At 37.0% G+C, this 25,662-nt stretch overlaps 1 protein-coding gene and 1 non-coding gene across 2 annotated transcripts; both read right to left on the bottom strand.

The window, feature by feature from the left end:
- Positions 1-322: 322 nt before the first annotated feature.
- LOC110908826 (WD-40 repeat-containing protein MSI4) lies at positions 323-8,753 on the bottom strand. Its single transcript, XM_022153816.2, has 15 exons — positions 8,508-8,753; positions 6,801-6,864; positions 5,736-5,822; positions 5,598-5,660; positions 5,095-5,160; positions 4,895-4,969; positions 3,735-3,810; positions 3,291-3,465; positions 3,052-3,133; positions 2,563-2,636; positions 2,321-2,432; positions 2,164-2,238; positions 1,975-2,042; positions 1,476-1,575; positions 323-639 (listed from the first exon to the last, which is right to left on the bottom strand). The coding sequence occupies exons 1-15, from the start codon at positions 8,651-8,653 to the stop codon at positions 532-534; spliced, it is 1,371 nt and encodes a 456-aa protein (XP_022009508.1). The 5' UTR covers positions 8,654-8,753; the 3' UTR covers positions 323-531.
- Positions 8,754-25,056: 16,303 nt separating this feature from the next.
- LOC118489974 lies at positions 25,057-25,163 on the bottom strand. Its single transcript, XR_004887985.1, has one exon. It is a non-coding gene; the product is annotated as a small nucleolar RNA R71 (small nucleolar RNA).
- Between the last annotated feature and the right edge of the window lie 499 nt (positions 25,164-25,662).

The raw sequence follows: 25,662 nt of genomic DNA, 5'->3' as shown, positions 1-25,662 counted from the left end.
TCCTTTACACGAGTACAAGTTCCACCAGTATGGCAGTATCCTCCCCCAGTTTCAACTCATCTCAGAACGTATTGCACAATACATTTCCCAGATGTTTTTGTTAGGACATGAATGAGCCATTTTTTTTCGTCATGTTAAAGGTCAAGCTATATTTTGTATATTTATAGTCCTAAAACTACGAAACCCGCGCCAAAAAAAAAAAATGATGACTATTGCTTTCAAAACCATAACTTCCTGACATCAAAATGGTGCATGTCATCTAGCCGTTAATTTAATTCTTTGATACATGTATTAATTCTAAAACTAGAAATAAATAAAATCAGAACTTAAGTGCATATTTTAATATAAAGTTTTTAGATCAAACAATAGATATCCAAAACTAACACACAAGATAAAATAACCTTTAAGGCAGATTGCACCTTTTCTTACCAAAAGCAATCCGATTTTGCAGTTTAAGTTCAAAAGCTAACAACAACAGTCTACGATAAACAACCATACAATGAACTTAAGGTGATAATAATCTTAAGAACCCTAAGAGTTCTGTTCTGAGGAGCAAGTGAGAATGTGAGATTTGAACTTATCCAGCTCGGTTATAACCTCCTCTTGTGGGCGATAAATTAAATCAATCATCCGCCATATCTGCACGCATTTGAATTACATATTAATAAGAGTTAATTACTGTTTTTGTCCCTGTGGTTTGTCAAAAATCACTATTTCAGTCCATTAGTTTAAAAATTGTGATTTCAGTCCCTGTGGTTTCACTTTCGTAACCATTTTAGTCCATATGGTTTCACTTTCGTAACCATTTCAATCCATTTATTCTGTTAGTACAGGGACTAAAATGGGTACGAGGTGGACTGAAATGGTTATGAAAGAGAAACCACAGGGACTGAAATCGCAGATTTTAAACTAATGGACTGAAATAGTGATTTTTGACAAACCACAGGGACGAAAACAGTAATTAACTCTATTAATATTAATAATATTAATATATTGTATTAAGTTACAAGATTATAAACAGTAACTAGATAGTAGAGGTGGAAATTTTGACCCTAATGGCTTTATTCAAACGTTAGATTCGTATTTTAATGACCATGTACTTGTACTCGTGTCTAATGTGTTAAATAAATAAATAAAAGGACAAAATCATTTGAACCCATTTTGACTAGGTTTGACATAATGAGAAATAATCAGGTTTCGGGTGGTCGTGTTCAATCTTTTATATTAAGCAGGTCGTGTCCGGGTTGACCTGTTTAACCAATTTAAATAAACGAGTCATGTTTGGGTTGTGACAAATTTAACCCATTTAAACTAACTAGCCGGCCGTCAACCCATTTAAATTTAGAATACAAGGTTAACATGCCAACCCGTTTAACCCATTTGTACTTGCAACCCATCAACCCGTTACGATAAATTCAACCTTACAAAATTGCCACTCTGAGTCCGAGTTTTGAAATGTACTAGAAGTTACTCACCTGTAAGGTACCACCGCCACCAGTACTTTCATTGTCGTCAGATACACTAACGATTGTCCATGGATCATGTGCGTTCCAGTGAAAATCAACCACCTTGTCCCTACATTTTACACAACCGCCAGTCACTTCATCTTGAAGAACATATGTGAAAAAATAAATGTGACAGACTATGACTAAACCGAAAAGAAACAATATCAATACAAGTTACACAAATGCCATGATGCACTTCATCTATTGTGTTTAACAGAATGTGTCGTTTACAATTGGTAGTAACTAGTAAATATCCGAAGGACCCCTCAACAATAAAAATGAAAATGTTCGGCCCAGAAACGAATGTATGATATGGGAAAAAAGATTTATCAAAATTTTGCCAAAAATATAAGAACTTCGGTACCCGCTAAAAAAGAGAACAAAAGGATGAATATACTTATGAATAAGTGCTTATATTACACCATAAACAAACTGAAACTAATTAATAAAAATAACGAGCTTTTTGTACCTGTGCCCAGAATGACGGAACAATAAGCCTTGTGCCGGTTTTGTGGATGGACCAGAAAGTTCCCCAATCTGCTCAAAAGCAAACATAATTGAAAAGAAAAGCAAAAAGAGCAAAACAAAAAGTACAGGTGACAATTTTGACCCGTTTGGTTATAAATGGGTCTTTGTGCGATAAAGATAAGATCAACACCTTATTATGATCCCAGATGTTCAAGACTCCATCTTCTGCCGAACTGCCAAAGACGGATGATTTGTCTGGAGACCACTGAAATATAAATATAATCGTATCTTTTAATGATGCAGAACTTCAATAAAAAACATGTAACGGAAACAAAATTGAGTTATACCTGTACACAAAGAACAGCGGCCTTGTGATTCTCAAATATGTGGATGGGTGATCCAATCCCATTTGCAGTGAGATTCCGACGATCAAACATGCGAATAGTGTTATCAGCAGACCTAAAAAAAATTAATTGAATTAAGCTCAGGAACAGGTTCTGTAGAATCCAGCTTTATGGTTCGTACTTTAGCATGTAGAAATTTCTAACGAGCAAGTAATATAGTAAAAGGCGGTTTGTACGCTTTTTACCCTGTTAGTAAAAGATTTTCATCGCTCGGATTCCAATCAACACAGTGAAGATCAGCATTGTGCGCTTTCTCAACCTGCAAAAGAATTACAAAAGGGGAAAAAATAGATTTATGCATATATACAACTTATATCAAATAAAACATTTGCAAAACACAAGAGGGCATAACTACAAGAGTAATTGTTAGTGTCTTCCGAGTCAGAAACAGGTAATTTTTTTGCTCGAAACGAACCGGGTCGGGTTGTCCAAATCCTTTTCTCATGTCTTTAACAAATGCATAAAATAGAAATGCAAAAACTAAATTAGTTCAACGATAAATCGAATCTGGGAGATTGACTGCTTCATACGTAAACCAGTCAAAACAACGTCTATATTCTATTTGAAAATATAATATGCACGCACCCGCTTACTTTATAAGGCCTTATTAGGACACCCAAAAACAAACCGATTACAAGTAACAAAGTCAACTAACCATTGACTTTAGCCTTTACCTTGACAACTGGAGAAGAACCTGTTCTTGCATCCCACAGAATAAGACAAGAATCATCACCAACACTACAGAATTCTTGTGCACTGCACCAAGGTCAACAGCAGTCAAACCAGCTTCCAGTTAGTCAGATCTATCATAATTCATAGATGCTATTTCTATACAGAAACACCCAATTGACTATTTGACCCATGAGTCAAAATGACCACCTCTAGTTTCAACATGAAAACAGTGGACAATTACCTTGAGGGGCAAAATTGTACATCTTCAACAGTATCAGTATGTCCATGAAACACGCCTCTTGCTTGAACAATAGGGCTCTCAGAAGGCTTATCACCAGGCCCATCGGTCTTTGGTTGTGTTGCTAATGTAGATATATGATCATGAATATTCCAAAAGACAACTGATTTGTCCTTGCCTGACAATACAACAAACAACTCAAAATTGGATACATAAATAATTTAAATATTTCAAAACGTGAACAATAACTCAATAAAAACAATGCAAGAGAAGAGAAAAAAACTTATTAAAGAGCAATATGCATGAAACGGAAACAAACTTTACACTTTTTCCAATTGGCCCGTTAGAATGTTAGATATTAATCATTCTAGTATGTCAGCATTAAGCACCGCTAAAATAGTTATGTTTCACAAAGTAGTCCAAGAAGGCACTGTTATAACGTATCACCTCCAGAAAGTATAAGGGGTTCACTTCGGCACGTGGCAAGAGCAAACTCGGCATTTTCTTGATGACCGGTCAAAATCTGCAAAGTCAACAGCATAAAAGAGAATCAAATTATAGTACATAAACCAAAATGAACATCAAAATCTGCAAAGTCAACAGAAAGTATAAGGGGTTCTCTTTATGAGGCCTAAACAAATTTAATGATACTTTTTAATGCGCAATTAATACTAATTAAGGGCTTTTTTTAATGACAAATTCTTGCAGTTAATACTAATTAAGGTCTTTTTTTAATGACAAATTCTTCATATTCTCCTCTTTATAAGACCTCAAAACAAACGATTCTAGCAAACTATTAAACTTTTTAATTTCCAAAAAATATTTAGAACCAGATCCTGTAATTTATATTTATCTAACTACATCTGAACAAAAAATTATTATAAGCCATTAAAATTTAAATTAATAGGTAGAAATCTTTTGTAGTTTTATAAAATAAAAAATGTCTATTTAGTACTACTTTTCTACACTAATACACTACTCTTTTAGAAGTTTTGGTACTAATTAGATGATAATGAACATTTTGGTTTTAAGTATTTTGTTATTTGAGACTTTTTAAGTGCGAGTATGAAAATTATTGTTTTGGTTTTGAGTACTTTATTCCCTTAATGAACTTTTTAATTTTTTTATTTAAGTGCGCTTTTTTTTCTCGGGCCCACGCTTTTTTTACGCTTATCGCCTAGGCCCTAATCGGAGCCAATGCGCCTAGAGTGCGCTTCGCGCCTTTAATAACTATGCATTCAACAACTCCATTTCCATATACTTTAGAAGGGATGACATTGGGGTAACAGGTAAGATGTGTACATAGCTGCTAGAGGTGGAAAGATGGGCGGGGCAGCAAACGGGTCAAAACCGGTTGTTTTGAAACAGGTTTTTTTAGTATGGGCCGAAACAGGCCAGACAGGATTGGGTTGACACACAAACACTCATTTGTCATTTCTTATAAGAAAAGTATGTGCTAATTACAGTTATAATATTATCGGTGTCAGCAACATCCAACCACTTTGAGTCAATCCCCTTTTAGCTTTTTTCATTTGACCCATACGGGATAAAACACATGCCAAATCAACTCATTCATAAGTGAATGGGTCAAAATATAAAAAACTGACCAAATCAGGACGAGACGCTGTGGCTCCCAAGACAGCCTGGCGATTAGGTTGAGATTCAACATCCCAGATCAGGACCTGTAGAGATAAAGCAAGAAGAAAAGTAACTTAAAAAGGAAAAAAACACAATAAAATTGAAGTGATTTGACTATTAAAACAAGCCAAATGAGTAAAAAAAATGATGTGTATAATTTAATGCGTACATCAGGACTATCAGTGTGTGTAGCTACTATATTGCTGTTCTGAGGAAGCTCCCTGATGCGATTCACCTAAACATATATAGTCAAAGTCAAAATAAACATAGGATTAAATATTCATTACATGCTGCAAATACAAATATTATTTAGTAGGCGATAATAAATATGAATAACAATTGTCATTAAACAAAGAAAATGTCTGGGAATGAAATATACTTACCGTTTTTACCATTTAATGAAACAAAATTACATATGTTTACCTTCTAATAATATGAATTGCATATTATGATAAGAAATTGGAACAGGTAAGTATGCTGCATTTAATGGTTAAAAAATAAGTATGCTGCATGTATGAATAAAAAGCAACTGTACATCGTATTTACTTGCAGTTTACCACTTATTAAGAGCTCGATTACGAAGATATACCGAAAATTAGAAACGCTAATAGCAGAATAGTCATCAGAAGCATTAATATAGTCAGGAAGGGGTTAAATTGCAACCGAAACTACCTCTCCAGGATGTATTATAGTTTTGAACTTCTTTACATAGGGCGATCGTGCTTCTTCATTGAACTACAAAAATCATAACTTTGTTATTAAAACAAAATCGGACAGAAGGTTCAATATTCAAATCACTGTTGGACTCACCTGTGATATGTGTTCTGCTGCTGCAACCCTAGGTTTAACGATTTCACAATTTGCTATCACAAGTGTGTTTGGTACGCTACCATCAGTCTGTATAAAAAAAAAGAAAAAAAAAAAAAAAGATTCACATACTGCATCCAAACATATCAAGAAAAAGACAATTTAATATTATAATTTTAGTATGGCTTTCATACAAGCAAAGTTATAATAAACCTTAATTTAATTTAGATTTGTTAGGGGTCTAAAAGAATCACATATTTCATCAACTACTAAAAATTTATATTTAATATTACTAAAAAAGTGTTGAATAACTTAGTTTCGTTGCAAAGGTCCGACAAAAATTCAAAGGTTACAGTTTTCTACATTAAATAATAGAATGTGGGTTGACAAAAGTTGTTTGAAATAAACAATAAGCAAACATTTACAATGAACACAAGATTGTACATCTTCAGCAGCCATACAATGATAGATACTTTTTTCTTTACATATCGGTGGCCATAATTATTAAAGGCGCTAGGCGCGCTCAAGGCGCATAGGCCTCGCCTGGGGCCTAGGCGCATAGGCCTCGCCTGGGGCCTAGGCGCAAAGCACAAAAAAAGCAAGGGCCTGAGAAAAATAAAGCGCATAATGAAAAAAAAATTAAAAATATATTATGTATAATGTATGTATTAGAAAAAGAATACTATTCTTTAAATAAAATAAACAAAATCTATTATATAACACTTTATACCATTTATTTAGTACCAAAGGTTCTAAAATATTAGTGTATTAGTGTAGAAAAGTAGTTTTCCTTGGATAAAAGTACGGATCTGGCGAGAATCTTGCCGGAATTTAGAAAATTTGGCCGGAAACTCTCCGGAATCTAGGAATCTCGCAGGAATGTGCACCTGAACCATCACCTGGAGAATTAAAGCGCAATTTCTTCGACTCAAGGCGCAACTGCCTCGCCTCGCCTGAAAAATGGGCCTAGGCGCAAGAGGCGATGGCTTTTAACAACTAGGTCGGTGGCTACACAACATTTGTGAATTACAGCAAATCCTTTATGCATTAGGTGAAAACTTTATTTACCTGTTCTGATAGGTAGAGTCGTTGGCGGTTCTTGTAAGTAGCTTGCTCCAACTGTGGTCCCCATCTATTAAGAAAGCAAGTTTACAATATAACCGGTGTAGAGATCCAACATGAACACTACGAACAAGCTTGTCAATAACTATGTTAAATCTAAGTGAAATGACCAGATATCGAGTGTCCTTTCTTTATAAACAAAAAAAAAAAGAAAGAAAAAATTCCACTAAACTGCAAAAAATTTTAAGTTACAGCTCCCACAATCTGGGTTATCTCTAAATTGATAATTAGTTAAACTTAGACGACCCACAGTTACTAAAAGCTGGCATAAGGGAGAGCCATTTGGAGGTACACCGGCACTTGAAATCCGATTATATATAGACACAGCATGACATAAGCAGGGAACATGTTTACTTATTACATAAACACATCTCTTACTCTCGTATACAGTTATATAAACACATGATACCAAGGCTGGCAAATCGTGTCTTAACAGGTTTAACAGGTTTCTGACGGCGCGCACAACATAAGTTTCAAACATGATTACGACTCGTTTAACGACTTTCTACCTCATGTTTATAAAACAATTTTATGTTTTATGTACAAAGATGAATAAATTATAGATCCTAACATTGTAATTTTAATTATTTTAAAAATTAAAAAGTCAAAGGGTGTATTTTTCAGTCAAACAGGTCTAATCGTGTCTTAACATGTACCCAATTGCCTGAGTGCAAGAATAATTCTCAACTTGGTCAGTCCAGTAATTTCATATTACATTATCATCAGTTGATTATTAAAAAAAAAAAAAATCACACGTGCAAGAAGCCATTAATCATCCTGAACTTGTTATATAACTATTGTTATTATTATGACTAGGTATATAATTACGGGTCAAGTTATTCTACAAAGGCTTCTAATTGTAAGAAGTGTAAGAAGGATTTATAGAATGACAAGTGTCCAATAACCTAAAACTAAACCCACTACATCACCACCAAAAACCTAAACACCCACCCCCACCCAAAAACCTAACCCCCCCCCCCCCCCCAAAAAAAAAAAACTATACCTCACCAAAAAAACCTAACCCCCCAAAAACCTAAAAAAAAACCTAACCCCTACCCCCAAAAACCTAAAAAAAACTAAACACCCACCACCACCACCCAAAAACCTAAACCCCCACCCCCCACCCCATCGGCAAAAAAAAACAAAAAAAAAAATTTTTGGGGTGGGTGATGGGGGGTAGGTTTTTGGTGGTGGTGGATGTTTAAGTTTTTTTTTTTTTTTTTTGTAGTGGGGCTTTTTTGTGTAGTAGGTTTTTTTAGGTTATTGGACACTTGTCACTCTATAAATCTTTCTTACAATTAGGATCCTTTGTATTTGATCCTAATCCATATAATTACATCATGTAAACTCCCAAAGCCATTAAGTCAAATGTGTATTGACTCACTGTCATCATTTGGCCATTAATTCATCTTATAAAAACACATCATTAATATCCTCCTACTAGTTAAACAGATGCAGCACAAATTGCAAACTTAAATCAGAACTAAAAACACTGCGCATCACTACACTGGTTACTTTACGAACTATGATTGGGAATGTAACTACAGTATTTGAAATCAGACATATAAACAATAGGTTAACTTAAAAGTAAAATGACGAAAACAACGACGGTATAAAACCCTAGGTACGGATAACAGAGAGTATAGTACGGACCGGCAGGATAGAGAGGGCCAAATAAGGTTGTGGTTAGCGAACCAGTCGTAGAGAATCGGAACGAGATGCTTCCACTGTGAATAGCGGTTATCGACGGTCGACCGCCGTACTCCTCCGCCGTTGCCGGTAGCACCTCTCTCCTTCATTCTCTCTCTCTCTCCTCTGGCTTTTCGTTTTCCCGCCTCTGTCTGATTTCTGCAAGTCGCTTTTGACCCCTTGATTGACTGAGTTACAAATCTGGTCCTTGTATTATAAAACCATTCACATCCCTTCCCTGAGATTCTTATAGTCTGAAAAGTGGTTGCAACTTGTAGCTAGTTGTACCTGGTTGTGGACTTGTGGTTGTGTTTTGAGTATAGGACTGAGAAAATGTTACTTTTCATCTAATCTGAAGATTTAAGGGAAATTGTTCGCCCTTTAGACCAAGCGTAGTGGGCAAGATCTGGCTTTCCTAGAGCCAAGCACCCCACCCCCGTGGGCGTGTTTGGGCGTTTTTTCGCAAAAAAAAAAAAAAAAAAAAACCCTCTGGCGTGATTTTAAATCACGCTTAAAAGGAAAATTGTTGGCCAATCAGATTTATCTCTCTTTTTCTTGGCCAATCTGTAAGATTAAATATTTTATATTTAATCTAGTAGCCATTATAATCATTTACATTATATGGATCAAAATATATAACAATCCTATTAAATAATTAGTTGGTAATTGTTGATGGGCCTAATTACTCTTATTAACTAATTAGGGTTTCCTCTTGGGTCCATATATAAGGAGATAATTAGAGGGTTAAAGGGTTAGACTCTAATCACAATAACATCACTTATGAAATCGCCCCTCTCTCCATAGCCGAACTCCCTTATTCGGTTTCTCTTACCACCATCATTAGATTGCACCCTCAGGAGGAACCAGACCAAGATGACAATCATGTCAAACCTTATTGCTGTGTCTCCATCTGGATTCTCTGTTGGCCTGTACTGCTGCAATTAGGTATGTTTTCATGTTTTCCATTATGCCTAAAACAGAATTGATCATAAAACAGAATTGATCAACATGTGGTATCAGAGCATATGTTGATTAGTCAGTTCTGTTTTCGTATCCATTATTCTGGGATTGAAATCTGGAAAACAGAAGTTTTGAAAACTCAATGAAACTCACGGCTGTTTTCGGGTCATATGTGCCGAAATCAATGTTTTTCGGGAAAATAATGTTTTTTAAATGACTCGGAATCATAATGGTAAATCTTAATTGTACCGAAATCTGTTTAAAGCCTTAAAATTCAGGTTTCGGGTTCCAGAATCATGTTTTTATTTTTAGGGTTCATCATGTGTTCTTAGGAAAATTCGAAATTCTTTTATGTTTTGGAATACAATTTGGTTTTTGAGTGTTATTTCCCTGTTTGATCCAATTTAATCTGTTAAGTTTATTCGAAAACTGTTAAAAGATATACAGTTATAATTTTCGAAATATTATGATAAAATTAGATCATCACTAAAACAGGAAACCATATCTCAAAATCCTTAACAATTCGAATTTTTCGGTTATGTTTTCACATTAATAGCTGTAACAGAAGTTTCGAGATAAGTTTTAACCACCCGAGACAAAGGTCTCGACTCGAGACCACAAGAACTCGACTCGAAATCATAAGTGTTCTCAAATGTTTATAACTCGAGACAATGATTTCGATTCGAGATCATAAGGTCTCGACTCGAGACCACTGAGGTTTCGACTAAGGGCTTAAATCTGTACAACTCGAGACAAAGGTCTCGACTCGAGACCATAAGGTCATAACTCGAGACCATAAGGTTGCGACTCGAGACCATGGTTGCGACTCGAGACCTCATAAGGAGTCGAGATCTCATAAAACACAGTAGTCGAGACCATGATTACGACTCGTGACACTGAGGTTGCGACTCGAGACCATTAATGAGTCGAGACCTCATAACGTTGCAAGATGAGTTGAGACTTGACTCGAGACCTCACTCGAGACCTCATAATTGAGTCGAGATCTCACCTAAAACCTCATTATTTTAGGCTGTTTAATGTGAACTAAGATTTAGCTCGGGGGCACGTTGTCCCCCTGCACCCCCTAGCGAACTCACCGCGGAGTTCGATCCGCGCTAACAGGTGGTTTGCTACTAAATAATTGGTTTTTGTAATTACTTAGGTAATTAATAAGGATCAAATAATGTTTTACAAAACCAAAATGGCTTAACTTGAATGAGCTTCTGATGTATCGTTTCTGGCCAAAGCTGATTTGATACATCTACTTATCGTTCAAGTATTACGAAAGCTATGTTAAGTGTGCATCATAAACATGAATGTCTTAATATCTGGCCAAAACTGATTTAATTCCTTCATAGATGGCATACTTAACAAGTGCATAACTAAAGTGATTGTCTCAATTTCTGGCCAAAGCTGATTGTTACAACCACTTTGCACATATGCTTAAATGATTACACTTCTGGCCAAAGCTGATTTGTCTTCATTTAAGTAGAACTTTAAATAAGTCTATTATTTTGATGTTAGTAATAGACATATCACAACCTCTTCACATAATGATCCTTAGATTAATGATCCTTAATTAATTTTTATGATCATTTCGTCTGCCTTATTCTTAGTACCCATAATTTTTACTCAATATAATTTTCTTCTATAAATCTATATTTCATCCACTCTAATTCCTAAATCTAATATGTTTTGCTTAAAGTTTCTATAAGAATTAGCTCTTAAATTAAATCCTTGATTATCTCTTAAGACACGATAATCCTATTGCTCTCTTCTGATAAAGCACTATAGAAGAAAAGTAGAGCATGATGACTAGGATAAATTGAATATGATGTCTCTTGTGATAATCAATAATAAGTGTTGTCACTAAAAGGTTATTCCAGATTAAGTCTTTTCTAAGACTAATCTATAATTGTGGAATAATTACAAGAACTCCTAAGATGCATGCCTTCATTTAAAATTCTAAAGTATAAAGTTAAGTGGTGTATGTGAATATATTATAATGTACAATACCATGACCCATAAAGTTAAGGGCTTACGCATGGAAATAAGTACATTTTTCCAGTACATTACATACTAAGATTTTCACTTGTACAATTTGATGCCTTATAAATCAACTATAACACTCAAAAGTACCAAAGGAAAATGAGTGTGTTGATAAGCAACATATGTACAAAGAAATAAATATTTGAAGCTAGAAAATAAGTTGTTACTCACCTTACAACCACTTAAATCTTTAAAAGAGGATTGTTCTAAGGTCCGTAGTCAAAATACAAGTACAAAATCCCAACTCTGAGGTTCTTCAAGGGAAAATCTCACTGCATAATTTTGCCATTAGACTAGGCATAAGCAACGGGACTATCCATTATTCAGAAGAACAGTTGGATAAGTTAATTAGGTAGTCACTTACTAATGATATTTAAGTCTGATAATTTTAATATTCCTATTAACACATGATTAGTTGACTCTAGTTTTAAACATTTCCTTATCAGAAGTCAACAAATAACTAACATGAGAGTTAGTGACAAAATTAAATGTTAAGACTATAAGAATCATAATAAGCAGTCTTCTAACAACGCTTTTCGATACCTTACAAATTCTGAATATTAATCAGAATATAGTATCATAATTGAGCAATGTTATGAAGGTTGTGAGGTTTGCATAGTCAACATAAAGTCACACTTACCTTAAACTCTCATCTTATTTGTTCTAAATATCTGGATTGAAACATTACTAAGATAAAACTAGATGATACCTTACACTTTCACAACTTTTGTCATCATGTAAATGAGAATTTGACAAAAGGAAAATGAGACTTATAAATTTCATCCATTATAACCGAAATTCATGAGAAATCATGACATGGTTAATGAGGATGATTCTCTTTCATCTCATTTTAAGTGATTTTAAATCATGACGTTAAAGCCTTAAAATATGACTTGGCTTAAGGAATAAGTATGGGTCCATCATAAGTCATTCATTGACATTCGTGGAACTTATTCCAAACGGAATACTCAGACATCATTCATTTATCATTTTAAAGACTATCAACTTGTATCTAAATTTTGTCGCATATGCCCCACGGTCTTAGAAGAAATCTATCCATATATATATATATATATGTGTGTGTGTGTGTGTGTGTGTGTGTGTATACTTAATAAGATTTCTATTAAATATGTCCCTAAAGTTTCTTATGATATCTGGACATTAAAGAAATCAAATAAAGTCTAACGTATATATGATAGGTTCCCACGTCACGTAGCTCATTGAAACTTCTCTTGTAGCATTCTAGAGATATTAAAGATCAGTGGGAGCATTAAGTCTCTTAATAATAACTTGCAATAGTTGCAAGAGGTGGGGAGTGAAAATTTTACATTACCTAAATTTACACCTCTTGTACAAGACACTGCTCCATCACGACACTGTTCCATCAATACTTGTCTCCTTAAAATCTAATGTTACTCTTACAAAAGTTTCATTGTTGCTTAATTGTGGGCACACTTAGATTTCTTACCTAAACTAACATAATCCCCAACAAGAGAAATTACAACGACTAACGTCATTAACTTGTTTCTCTATTAGAATTTGTTGGTCGTTACATATTGACCCTAAGCATGTTGAGTTCCTAAAGATTTCTAAGGTCAGTGGGAGCAGCAAAGTCCTTATCATGACTTGTAAGGAATACAAGAGGCGGGGGAAGAGTGTCATTAAATTTCACTCCGAATTTAACTCCTATTACACCTCTTGTACACCATACTGCACTAACTCTTACAAACTTAGAATCCTGAAAATGATAGCAACCTAACCAAGAGCTAATCCATAAAACTGAAACTTCTAATGAACCCAATAATCAACTCAGGAGGTCATCTAGGTTTAAAAGCCTACTAACTTTGATGATTACATAACCTCCCTAATGAAGTTGAAATGGATTTTGGAAAAGTTTACTGATCCTATCTCTTCAAATTAAGCCATTAGTGTCAATCAATCTTCTTAATGGAATAAAACTGTTTTCTAGTAAAACTGATTTTATGTGTTCATATAACGTTTGGGATTTAATTGAATTACCTAAGAGTGTTCATAACTAAACCAAATCCTGATATAAGCGTTAAGACACTAAGAAGCATGATTGATTGTCAAAGGTCATACTTAGGAAGAGATAAATTATCAAAGTTTTCTTTGAGGATCATCACTGTTCTAGTAGCTTATAATAGTTTAAAGCTACATTAGATGAACATTAAAAACAATTTTCCCTAACAAATGGCTGACATATTTACATGTTCATAAAACAACCTGAAAGTTCCAAACTGAAGGTTAAAGAACATTTCATTTCTAAGCCAATAAAATCCATGTATGGGTTAATGCAAACATCATAATGTGATGAAATCTTAACATAATTATTTTCATCAAGAATCAAGTGGATTAATGTACCTACCTCAAAATGAGTGGGAGCAACTAAGATAAACTTGTCTATATAGATGATATTCTTTTGACGAGTATATGTTGCATAAATCAAAGCATTGTTAACACAAACTTTGATATAATAGATCTCAGAGATATCTCTTATGTGATTGATATCATAACAAGCCGAGATAGACCCAATGGGACATTAGTTCTGTTCCATAAGTTTAACGTTAAATGGGTCCTTACATATGTAACAAAATACTGCTCTCCTTTAGAGGATAATAGGATAAATAAGATTATTTATTTACGCTTCATTAATTGGAAGCCTTATGTAAGTTTAAGTCTATACTCGTTTAGATATTACTCACATTGCAACACACTAGATATGTTTAGATTAATGTGAGGCATCTAATGGAGTATTACAATATCTTTAAAAGAAACGAGAGACTACAATTAGAAGAAAAAGTGAGAACTAAAAACCGGTTGATTACTTTAACTTTGTGATATTCAAAGATGACAAAATGTAATTTCGGGTATATCTTTATGTCAGCAGACAAAACCTATCTCATGGAGGAGTCATAATGCACTGATATTAACAACCTAACTTATCACGACATAATATAGTCACTAAATGTTGTTGGAAATTTATCAGTGGACTCATAAGTTTATTAACTCCATATAATTAATGTTTTGAAGACTTAGTATGATAAAATCAGCTACCACGACTCCTTGAACAGTAACAGTTCAAGAGGTGCTGCATTAAATTTCGATACGCAATTAATTATTCGTTTATGAACGAACTGAGGAAACTAAGTTTTGTATCGAATACATTCATGATATGCTTAAGGATCCTATAACTGAAGGGCTATTACCCATAAGTCTTATTAAGAGAGCTCATAGACGGATATTAATAAATGGTCGTGCGCAATTGCATATCGTACTATGAATGACTAAGTATTAGTTAATTTTCCTCATCAGTTTGATTTTGTATGTCTCTAAGAATATGTCAAGTCGACATAATGGCATATAGACAAATAAAGTTACAAATCAAACAAAGGGCTTATGCGTATTTTGATCATAACGATTAGGTTTTAAATTAAGGCTATAGTATGACTAATGGGGGTCCTGAGTCGCATAATGATTCAACGGCTGTATTTCTCTGCTATAGTACTTGTTTAAGGCTAAAATGAGTGTTAACTCCTGATCAGGCTTATCTAATACTCATAGTAAATGATTACTCGGCTAAGTGGGAGAATGTAAGATTAAATATTTTATATTTAATCTAGTAGCCATTATAATCATTTACATTATATGGATCAAAATATATAACAATCCTATTAAATAATTAGTTGGTAATTGTTGATGGGCCTAATTACCCTTATTAACTAATTAGGGTTTCCTCTTGGGTGCATATATAAGGAGATAATTAGAGGGTTAAAGGGTTAGACTCTAATCACAATAACATCACTTATGAAATCGCCCCTCTCTCCATAGCCGAACTCCCTTATTCGGTTTCTCTTACCACCATCATTAGATTGCACCCTAAGGAGGAACCAGACCAAGATGACAATCATGTCAAACCTTATTGCTGTGTCTCCATCTGGATTCTCTGTTGGCATGTACTGCTGCAATCAGGTATGTTTTCATGTTTTCCATTATGCCTAAAACAGAACTGATCAACACAATCCCCTTTTTTTGGTTAGTTTTTTTTATCTAATTCTTACACCCTTTTTTAACATAATACTCACATCCTCACTACACCCATTTTAGAAAAACGCCCAATAATGCCCCTTGCTGACTGGGCTGCCACATGGCGGAAAACCCCAAGGGTGGGGGCATTATTCACCCTTACCACTACGCATGGTCTTATAACTTTTGAGTAAAATGTTAAAATGGTTCATGAGGAGTTTAGGTTATTTTTGGCACTTCCAATTGACAGACTGGGTTTAAATTTTCTATTCACTTCTCTCTTTTTTTTTTGTCATTTTCCTCATTTAATTAAAATATATTATGGCATAAAATGATGATTATACCCTTTATTTAAATGAGAAAAATGGCAAAAGGGGGAGAAATTAATAGAAAATTCTATCTAACCAAGATTGTCAAATGGATGAAAATGACAACAAAAATGAAACTTCAGGGAACCTAGATACAAAACGTTTCATTTCTAAACTAAACTGACAAAAATGACCTAACACAGAGACCATTTTGGCATTTTACTCTATAAATTTTTAATATATATTTGAAAGTGGTTGTGAGTAGAAAATATAGAAAAAATAATGACAAAGGTATTAAAAATATTAGTTAATTGAAAATGAGAGAGAAAAAATAGTGATTTTCAGTATAATATATGGTAAAAAAATGGGGATTTGGATGTGAATACTCCAAGACCGTATGTACTTGAGCGTCTTATAACGCTAAACACCCCTATAACGCTCCATAGCGCCCGGGTGCAACGCCCCCTGGGGTGCTATAGTTTGAATTTGTTCTGGCTCGTGATGTGTCTAATGGATGAAAAATGATTGGGATGTGTGATTATTACCGTTCAACGGTGATATTCTTTAACATTTTTTTAACAATTTAACCCTTATATATACCTTTCGTCCTTATTATTTTTAAATCGCTCTGTCTACCATCATTCTTTTCTCTCAATATTTTATAAAAAAGAAAAAAAAACCTCAAATTTTTTTGTACTATTCTCTTTACCATGTATCCCTACAACCGTGGTTTCGTTCCACTTCGATCTAGCGGCGACCCGAACCAAACGAACGCTCCTAACCAACCAGTCACTTCGGTTCCCACCTGACCAACCGCTTATGAAACCGGCTTTGTCAAGTATAATCACAACCAAACCGGGTTCATGAACCTCTTGAACCAACCCCTCTCATGGGACCCAAATCAATACGGTTGGAATCCAAACTTCAACATGGGGAGGCTACGGCTCATCACAAGGTTTCGGCTCGTTACAAAACGTGTCACAACCCCCGAGCCTACCTTGGTCCGGAGCCGTGAGTAGATACAAGTGGTACTAGTGTTTATTAAAATTGTCGCAGCGGAAATTTATTAGGACCGGGTGTCAGGAAAAATATCAGAGTTTTTAAAACATCGTAGTTTTCATTTCATAAAATGTGGGATGAACCCCATATTTACGTAAAGGATTTTCACCGGGATGAATCCCTAGATTACAAAACACGTTTTATTTAGGTTTACATAGCCACTTATTTAAGCTTGAGTGCCTCCTAGCACTTTTCCTTCTCTTCACAGTAAATCACCTGTAACGCGTGTTAAAAACATTTGATCAGCGAAAAATATTGGTGAGTTCATTCAATTCGTATAAAAGACACAGTATTGTAACTACATCATTAAGATTTTCTACATTTGTTTATATCTTACTATTACTCAAAGGTATTTGTCACTAGGCAATTCCTGTGACAGTGGTTATATCACTGTTGATAATTCTCTCAATTAGTGAAGCTTATCAAGTAGTGTATACAGAACCCCACATACTGGCAATAATTTCCCCGTAAGAATACAAAGACTTGATCACTGTAAATACAACTAAAAAACATTTAGGGTTTTGAAAGCATTTGATAAAAAAGAATGACTCACTTTGCAGATTTAGGGTTTTTAGTAATAGTCTTCTGGTCTAAGTCTTGGGTTCCTAATTAAGCACACGATGCAACACGTATTAGTATATTGAACCAATTCAAACTTTAACGATAATCACGATATCAAAACCACAACGTAGATGACAAAGTATACCCTTATATAGACAGTACTTAAACATCCGTTGATTTGGTTTTAGATCGATCAGACGGGGTATCGTACCTGTGATCCGGGTTAGCACGCTGATTACAGAGCAGAGTTCTAGGGCTTCGGGTATGATAACAATACTACGCGAGAAAGAAAAAAGATTGAACGAGTCTGAAATGCTCAATTCGCGTCCATTTTATATTTGTGGACCAACCACGCCGCGTCACGCGACCGTGTTTTTGGTTCACCTTCGCGTAGCGCGAAGGGGTTAGACTAGGTCATAGGTGGCAAGAGTCACCAGTAGGCTTGCCACGTGTCAGCTGATGATCAAGGAGTCGTCGCGTCATGCGACTGCACAAACCTATCACCGTCGCGTAGCACAGCGACACTCAAAACTGGGTTTCTTCGTTTTTCGTGCTTGTTTCTTTCGTACGCATTCGGAGTCTCGATTATGAATTATTATGGGCCTTATTCGAGGGTTGTTATAAAACGAGCCTAACTTCGCCCCAAAGACATCACAGAATGAAACCAGACAAAACAAACGAGTGTCACATAAAATGAAAGAAACAACCGAGATTCGGGCGAAAAAATCGTGCAACCATAGGATAATGAAGAGGTATACGCGTTAGCCTGAGCTTGTGCCGATGTATAGGAAGATCCCAATATTTGCAAGATTTTTATAGACGTTTTTAATTTTTAAATTAAACATATAATTTGTTTGTTAAAATTGGACCTAATTTTTATGTGTCTTTTTTTTAGCAAACAACCAAAATAAAATTGAGTTTTTGAAATGAATCCGACCACTCTTCTTTGAGGAGTAGTTTGGTTTTTTTCAGTGGTTGGTTGAGTGGTAGGTAGAGGGTTAGAGGGGTTGTCAATGAGTTAAGTGGTAGATGGAATGGGTGGTTTTTGGTTGGTGGTGGTTTGGGTGATAGGTGGTATGGGTAGGTTTTTGGTTACGATGCTTTGGGTGATTGTAACACCCCGTGTTTTCGAATGTCAAAGTCAAAGTCAAAGTCCAAGTCAACTTTGACTTTCTTTGACTGTAGATAGCCTATTTTATGTTTTAATTGTATTATGTGGAGTAAGTGTTGTAATCAGCAAGAATCAAAGTAATCGAATGTGTTAACGCGAACCGATCTACGACTGTGAATAGTAGGAAGTAACAATGCGATAAAGTTAACTAATCAGTAATCAAACCAATCTAACAATCATCGAACTCGAGACTCGAATTATGCGAATTGTGGTATTGCTATACGTGTGTGTGTGCCTTATGTGTTACTTGTGCGTGTTTACTTATATGTTGGTGTGGTATTCAAGTGAATCAATCGAAACTCGAAAGGCAATCGAACACAATCGAAACCGACATCGAAACATGACTTATAGAAGATTGTATGTTAGATATAGCAGTTGGGACTGAAAGTAATTTGACTAGGAACTCTATCATATTCGTATCATCGTCCATCGAAATCGAAACGTCAAAAAAATCATCGCAAAATACTCAAAGTGTGTCGCGGATCGAACAGGAGGCATCCTGATCGAACAGGCCAGCCGATCGGCTAGCATCTTGCCAGCCGATCGAGCAGCCCACTCGATCGGAGCTCCTGGCCGATCGGCTGCCACTTTCCCCTTTTGGAAGCCTATAAATAGGGTTGTCCTTGTCTTCATTTCCACTTTTGGAAAGTTCTGACCGGCCAGCTCCTATTCTTCACCTTTTCTCAGATTTCTCTCAACTCCGGTAAGTTTTCGCTCTAATTCTTGTACGTTTTTTTATCATTACTTGATTCTACACCTTTCTATCTTTCAAAACTTGGATTTTAACCGTGAAATCACTAAGATCTAAGTGTTCTTGGGTGGTGTCATCATGGTGTTCTTGAAGAACATCAAACTTTGGCCTCATTCAACCATGAATAGCTTAGATCTAACCGATTTCCACATAAACAAGTTAAGATCTATCAAAGATCTAAACATCTACAAGTTGTGAAGGATTGAAAGAAGGAATCCCAACTTTCTTTCAACTCTTTTACACTCAATGCCTTCAAACCGCTAGAAACGGAGCTTGAACCGGCTAACTAATCATTCTAACAAGTTAAAAGGGTCAAGATTCGGATTCTATATACAAGGTTCACCGATTTTGGGTTAGACTCTAAACCAACGTTCCGAACCGTTCACCGGCCGGACTTGGGTGATTCTTGTCCGAGCCGGAGAGACGGGTAAGAACGAAGGTATCATAGTTCAACTCGTTATCAAACTACCTCGATATAATGACAAGTAACCAAACGACCAAGTGTTAGACGAAAGGCCGACCAGGTCAGACTTGCTGGCCGAACGGCTAGGCTGATCGAACAGCCCAGCCGATCGGACACACCAGCCGATCGATCAGGCCAGCCGATCGGCTAGCACATGGCGTCCCACTTTTCCAAACTTTTGAGGTATATTATTGACGAAGTAGTGTTCGATCGAATATGTCACTCGATTGGTGAACATTACTGTTCGGATCATGAGATACTATGCTTCAACACTTAACCGTTTTTCACAACTCGTTCGTAGTAGGGAATGCCAGCCGATCGAACAGACTGTTCGATCGAGTGACATTCAGTTGAGGACTAATTCTGAAGTTCCTAGCCGATCGAGTGAGCTAGCCGATCGAGTGGGCTAGCCGATCGAACGAACCGTTCGATCGATCGACTTGAAAGGTAGGAACACTTCAGTGTTCTCAAATGCTGCAACGAAAACTTCAAAAGTTCAAATCCTCAAACACAAACACACCAGAGGAAGAAACAATCCACTCGAATGGCCCAACCGATCGAGCCTATCGGCCGATCGAACAGGACTGTCCAACCGGACATACCAGCCGACCGAACAGCCCGTTCGATCGACCAGCCCATTCGATCCATTCACACTTGTTTACTTTTCCGCGTTACTTATCATTATGCTATCGAACTATTCAGGCTAATCTTACTCTCAGCGCTCCCTTCAATCCACAATCAATCACTGTGAGTATACTCGATCCCTTTTTGCTTTTAGCACTTTTGGGTGTTACATACGTTACCTATCAAATCACAATCAAACACAAACTATTTGAACGCTAACCATTTGCATGTGCTACTTGACTAAATGAATGCTGTTTATTATGTTTACACGTGGAGTGCTATCTACCTGCCTTAGCAACATAGTACTATAGTTTGGACTCAGCACCCGTTCACACGGGGGTTGTTAAGGACAATTACTTGCATGGATTACGGTGGTAATCATGTATTGCGAACCGTCTCGGACGGTCAACTCGCAGTCGCTGGTATCGATGGTCCCATGTCGATAATTAACATGCATTGTTTTCCTCTGTGTACGTGCCTGGTTATGCGTAAACTATTCGAACTCTATATGCTATTATCAAACTTGTGTGCTCACCTTTACATTTTATGTATTGACTTTATTTTAACGTATGTGACAGGTGCTTAAGTTGCTAGGAAGCTTAGGCGCGTGGTGACGAAATCGAGGCTAGGGAGTCTAGAAATAATAAACAATTGTCTGTAATAATAATTGAATCTGAGTTGTCGGAACGGAATTATTTGCCTAGTTGCTTTCTGTGATAACTTGTTTATTTATTTGGGATACGGTATGGGACGTATCATTTAACTGAATTTGTAATAATAGTTATTGTGGAAACTCCTGGACAATCTGTTTCGCTTAGTGTCGCGCCCCGATGATTCCGCCATCGGTTGGGGTGTGACAGATTGGTATCAGAGCCATAACTATAGGGAATTAGGTTAGACACGACCTAGTCCGGGTCGCTGTCTTAGAGACCTAGACTATAGTTAGGAGCCATCAGACCAAGTTTATGTGCTTATTCTGCAATCTTTCACTGTCACTGCACTCGAGTTTTCAAATAAAGTCGGGAGATTTAGTTAGGAATAGGTGTGAAAGCCGCAAACTCCTGACCAAACTGCCTGACTTATGTTGATTTTACCCGTTTATTCATGCTTATCTCATTATTTTCACCAACAAACAAGGGAGATTATACCAAATCAGGAGTGAAATCCATATTTTGATGAATAACCCCCTTTATTTTATTAAAAACAAGGAAGAAATTGCTAAGCCAAGGGGTGAAACCCTGACCTTGGCAGTTTGTCCTGGATTTTATTTATCTCACCAAGGCCTCGATGGACTCCAACGACCTGAACTCACAAGTATTACCTAGGAAGCACGTGTGGAATGCCCAAGAATCGAGGCAGAAACACAACCACTAGAGTCGAAAGTGATGACAAGTCTACTGTGAATAGTCGAGTTGCCCTGGGTAGTCGATGTCTAGTAGCCGCAGACAATCTATCTCTCGATTTTATGTGTTCGATTCTGAGAACCGCAACCGTGTACTACTGATAACTTGTTGATTTTATGTGTTACTGTGTGCTTTCCCTGTTTTGTGCTTATATTTTGGGATGTTATTCGATTTTGCTATCATTTCAATCGACACACACGACTCGTACTGTTATTCTATCCCTAATCGATCCCCAGTTGCTGCAATCTAGACGATATTACGATATGATGTGCTACACGACTAAGTAGGACGAATACGATACTATTCGATATGTTATACGAACGACACGCAAGCTTTGAATGATATGATCTTGAGGCAGTCAGAAAGCTAGATGTGCTTATAGGGGAATTACGTGATATTACCTGCTTATGTGATTAAATGATTACGTGCTTTCGTGTTTATGTGCTTCTGTGCTTACGTGCATCTGTGGTTTTGTGCATATGTGTTTACGTGATATGTGTTTCGACGTGATTCTAAGCTTTAGATAATAGTAGATGATGTGTGTAAAATGCAACATATAAATCACATCAATTAAGGCATAAAACTAACCCTTTTTAAGTACTAATGTTGGAAAAAGAGTGTTTTTGTCTTCCTTTTGTATTTTCAGGATGAAATGAGCTCAAAATCACAAAAGAAGCAAAAAGACAACTAATTCTAGCATAAATACAAGAAAAGGAACAAAAGTAGACTGCCCGGACCCTCAACGGCACCTCCCAAGGCAAAGAAGAGAAAACAGAGACTGAACACGCCCCGTGTCCAGCGAACACGGGGGCGTGCCCAGGAAGCAGCAGAAAAGACAAACCAGTAGAAGCTTCCATTGCCCACCACGGGGCCGTGTCCAGCGGGCACGGGGGCGTGGTGAAAGTACAGCAGGCGCATTAATTGTAATTGCGAATTACAATTAATGAAGAGAGAGAATGTCAGACGGGCACGGGGGCGTGTCCAGCGGACACGGGGCCGTGCCCAGCCTTCTGTTCAGCCTATAAATAGGGGAGCTTGGTTTCATTCCACTTCATCCCTTGGCACACCACCTCCCTCACACTTCATCCACCACCCACCACCACCATAACACCATCATCCACCACCATCATCCATTGTCCATCGTAGAGTGTGTGAGTCGTCTCGGGATCCAAGATTGATAGTAAGAGTTCTTGACAATCAAGGCCATGTTTGCCTAAGTCTCTTACATCACTTGGTGAAGACAAGTGTTTAGTATAATACTTTTTATTTTTAATCTTTTGCACTTTTTATTTGGTTTTGTATTAATGACTTTAATAACTAGTTACTTATGTTGAAGGTGATCTTTCCTTATCGTTTGTCCGTGGTGTCTTGGCGTTATTTTACTGTCTATATAAAATAAAAGATTTTCACCATTCCTATCTCCACGGTCTATATGGAGGTATGTTGGCTACCTGGTCGGGGGTTAAGGGAACGGTTTGGTAAGGGTCTTGCCCTTGTTCAGCGTTTAGAGGTCCTGCTTGGGACCTGGGTCAAATTTAGTAGGATCTCCTTCAATACCCATAGGTATTGGATGGCGGGGATCCAAACTCTTTGACCCCCCTCATAAGTTAGCTACTATTAATACTATAACCCGGCTATTTAGGACTGTATCCCTGCTGACTCAGACTACTTAGTCGAGGGTAACGTCACCGCCGAAAGCGGGGCCTACCACAATTTGCATTAATAACTTAATTCATTATCTTTCAATAATCCGAACCTTTAGGATTGTATCCTTGCTGACTCAAACTACTGGGTTGAGGGTAACGTCGCCTTCAAAAGAGGGGCCTACTACAATAACTAAGATAATCTCTTAAACAAGTGCAAAAGTGCGAAAATAATCAAAGGTTATACTAATACACGTGTCGGATCCAAGTGATTCATCTTGTCTATCTGTTTTTATTTTATTTTATTTTTCAGCATTTAGTTAGTTTTTATTTTTCTTAGTTTAAAACATTTTTCTCACTTTTTGATTTGGTTAGACGTTGAGGATAAACCGGTATTAAAAGCTCTTGTGTCCTTGGACGACCTCGGTATCTTACCAACACTATACTACGTCCACGATGGGTGCACTTGCCCATATGTGTGTTTAGTGTTAGTAAATATCGTGTTTTATAAATTTAAAACTTGGCTAAAAGTGTAAAAAGGGGCTTAAATATATATCAAAATTATATACACACCAACACACATCAAGTTTTTGGCGCCCTTGCCGGGGACACAAGGATTTTAAGAAAGTTACGAATCAACGGCCTAATCATATTTTTATTTTTCTTTAATTTTTTAGGATTTTTTCTTAGATTTTCAGCTTCTGCAGAGCTCAACACGGGGCCGTGCCTGGTCGGACACGGGCCGTGTTCAGCATCATCACTGGCAGTTTTTGTTTTTCAGGTTACAGAAGGCTGACCACGGGGCCGTGCCGGTGCAACACGGGGCCGTGTCCAACTTCCAGTAACTAGGATCTGGAAAACAATCACTGAAATTCCGACCACGGGCCGTGTTCGCTCAACACGGGGCCGTGGTGAACCTTCTGACCAACATTCTTTTTTGTTTTTATTGCAGGACTTGGAACCCGACGCCACCCTCACGTAGTGTATGAGCTCCAGTTCCAATAAAGACATAAAAGAACCACTAGAAGAACCCGAACGCTTTCTCAGAAAAAGGTTAAAAGCCAAAAACCAAGAGAAGGTTTCGGGTAATCCACCTCCAATAGCGGACCAACGTACCCTTATGGATTATCTACGACCCACCGTAGGTAATCTAGGCGCCGCTATCAATGCTCCGAATGTCGAAGCCAATAACTTCGAACTTCGGCCACATTTGATACAAATGCTCCAAAACTCCGCAACCTTCCATGGGCTTGCGGACGAGGATCCCCATCTACATATAACTAATTTCTTGGAAATATGTGATACCTTTCGGATCAATGGAGCATCAAACGACGCCATCCGCCTCTGTATGTTTCCCTTCTCACTAAAAGACCGAGCGAAAGCTTGGCTCAACACCCTCCCAGCTGGATCGGTAAACACTTGGGATGAACTAGCCCAAAAATTTCTATATAAGTATTTCCCTCCTTCTAAAACTGCTAAGTTAATGGCTGAAATTAATACATATTCACAAGAGGACGGGGAATCCTTATATGAAACTTGGGAAAGGTTCAAGGAGCTATTACGCAAGTGTCCCCATCACGGCCTCGCAATATGGCAAGAAGTATCCACTTTCTATAATGGATTGTTGCCACACACTAGGCAGACACTTGATTCTAGCTCCGGGGGACTTTTAGGTAATCGACGCCCACACGAAATATATAATCAAATTGAGGAAATTGCTCAAACCAATTTTCAATGGCACACCCCCCGGGGAAATAAGTCTATCGCCCCGGGCGCCCATAAGGTCGATGAAAGCACTTCTTTACAAGCCCAAATCGAGGCTCTTTCTTCAAAGATAAAAAAATTGGAAATGACAAAAACAGTCTCGGTTATGGCTTGTGAAGGGTGTGGTGGGTCACATGAAAATTGGAGTTGCATGAAAGAAACAGACGATCAACAAGAAATGGTAAACTACATTGATAATAGACCTAGGCCGTCGGGTCCTCCAACGGGAACTTACAACCAAGGATGGCGAAACCACCCAAACCTTGGTTGGAGGGAACCCGGCAATAGTAGTAACCAACAAACCCAACGAACAAACTTT

Source organism: Helianthus annuus, chromosome 2 (genome assembly GCF_002127325.2).
Source record: "Helianthus annuus cultivar XRQ/B chromosome 2, HanXRQr2.0-SUNRISE, whole genome shotgun sequence".
Classification (NCBI taxonomy): domain Eukaryota; kingdom Viridiplantae; phylum Streptophyta; class Magnoliopsida; order Asterales; family Asteraceae; genus Helianthus; species Helianthus annuus.
Note: the sequence above shows the minus strand (reverse complement) of the source record. Positions and strands in the feature narration are given on the sequence as shown.

What these genes read in the sequence shown, in the direction of transcription:
- LOC110908826 (XM_022153816.2), bottom strand. Translation starts at nt 8,653, where the DNA reads ATGAAGGAGAGAGGTGCTACCGGCAACGGCGGAGGAGTACGGCGGTCG. An exon ending in CACACACTGATAGTCCTGAT is followed by an intron (nt 4,970 to 5,094) that starts GTACGCATTAAA and finishes TTATCTCTACAG; the next exon opens with GTCCTGATCTGGGATGTTGA. An exon ending in GTTCTTCTCCAGTTGTCAAG is followed by an intron (nt 2,637 to 3,051) that starts GTAAAGGCTAAA and finishes ATTCTTTTGCAG; the next exon opens with GTTGAGAAAGCGCACAATGC.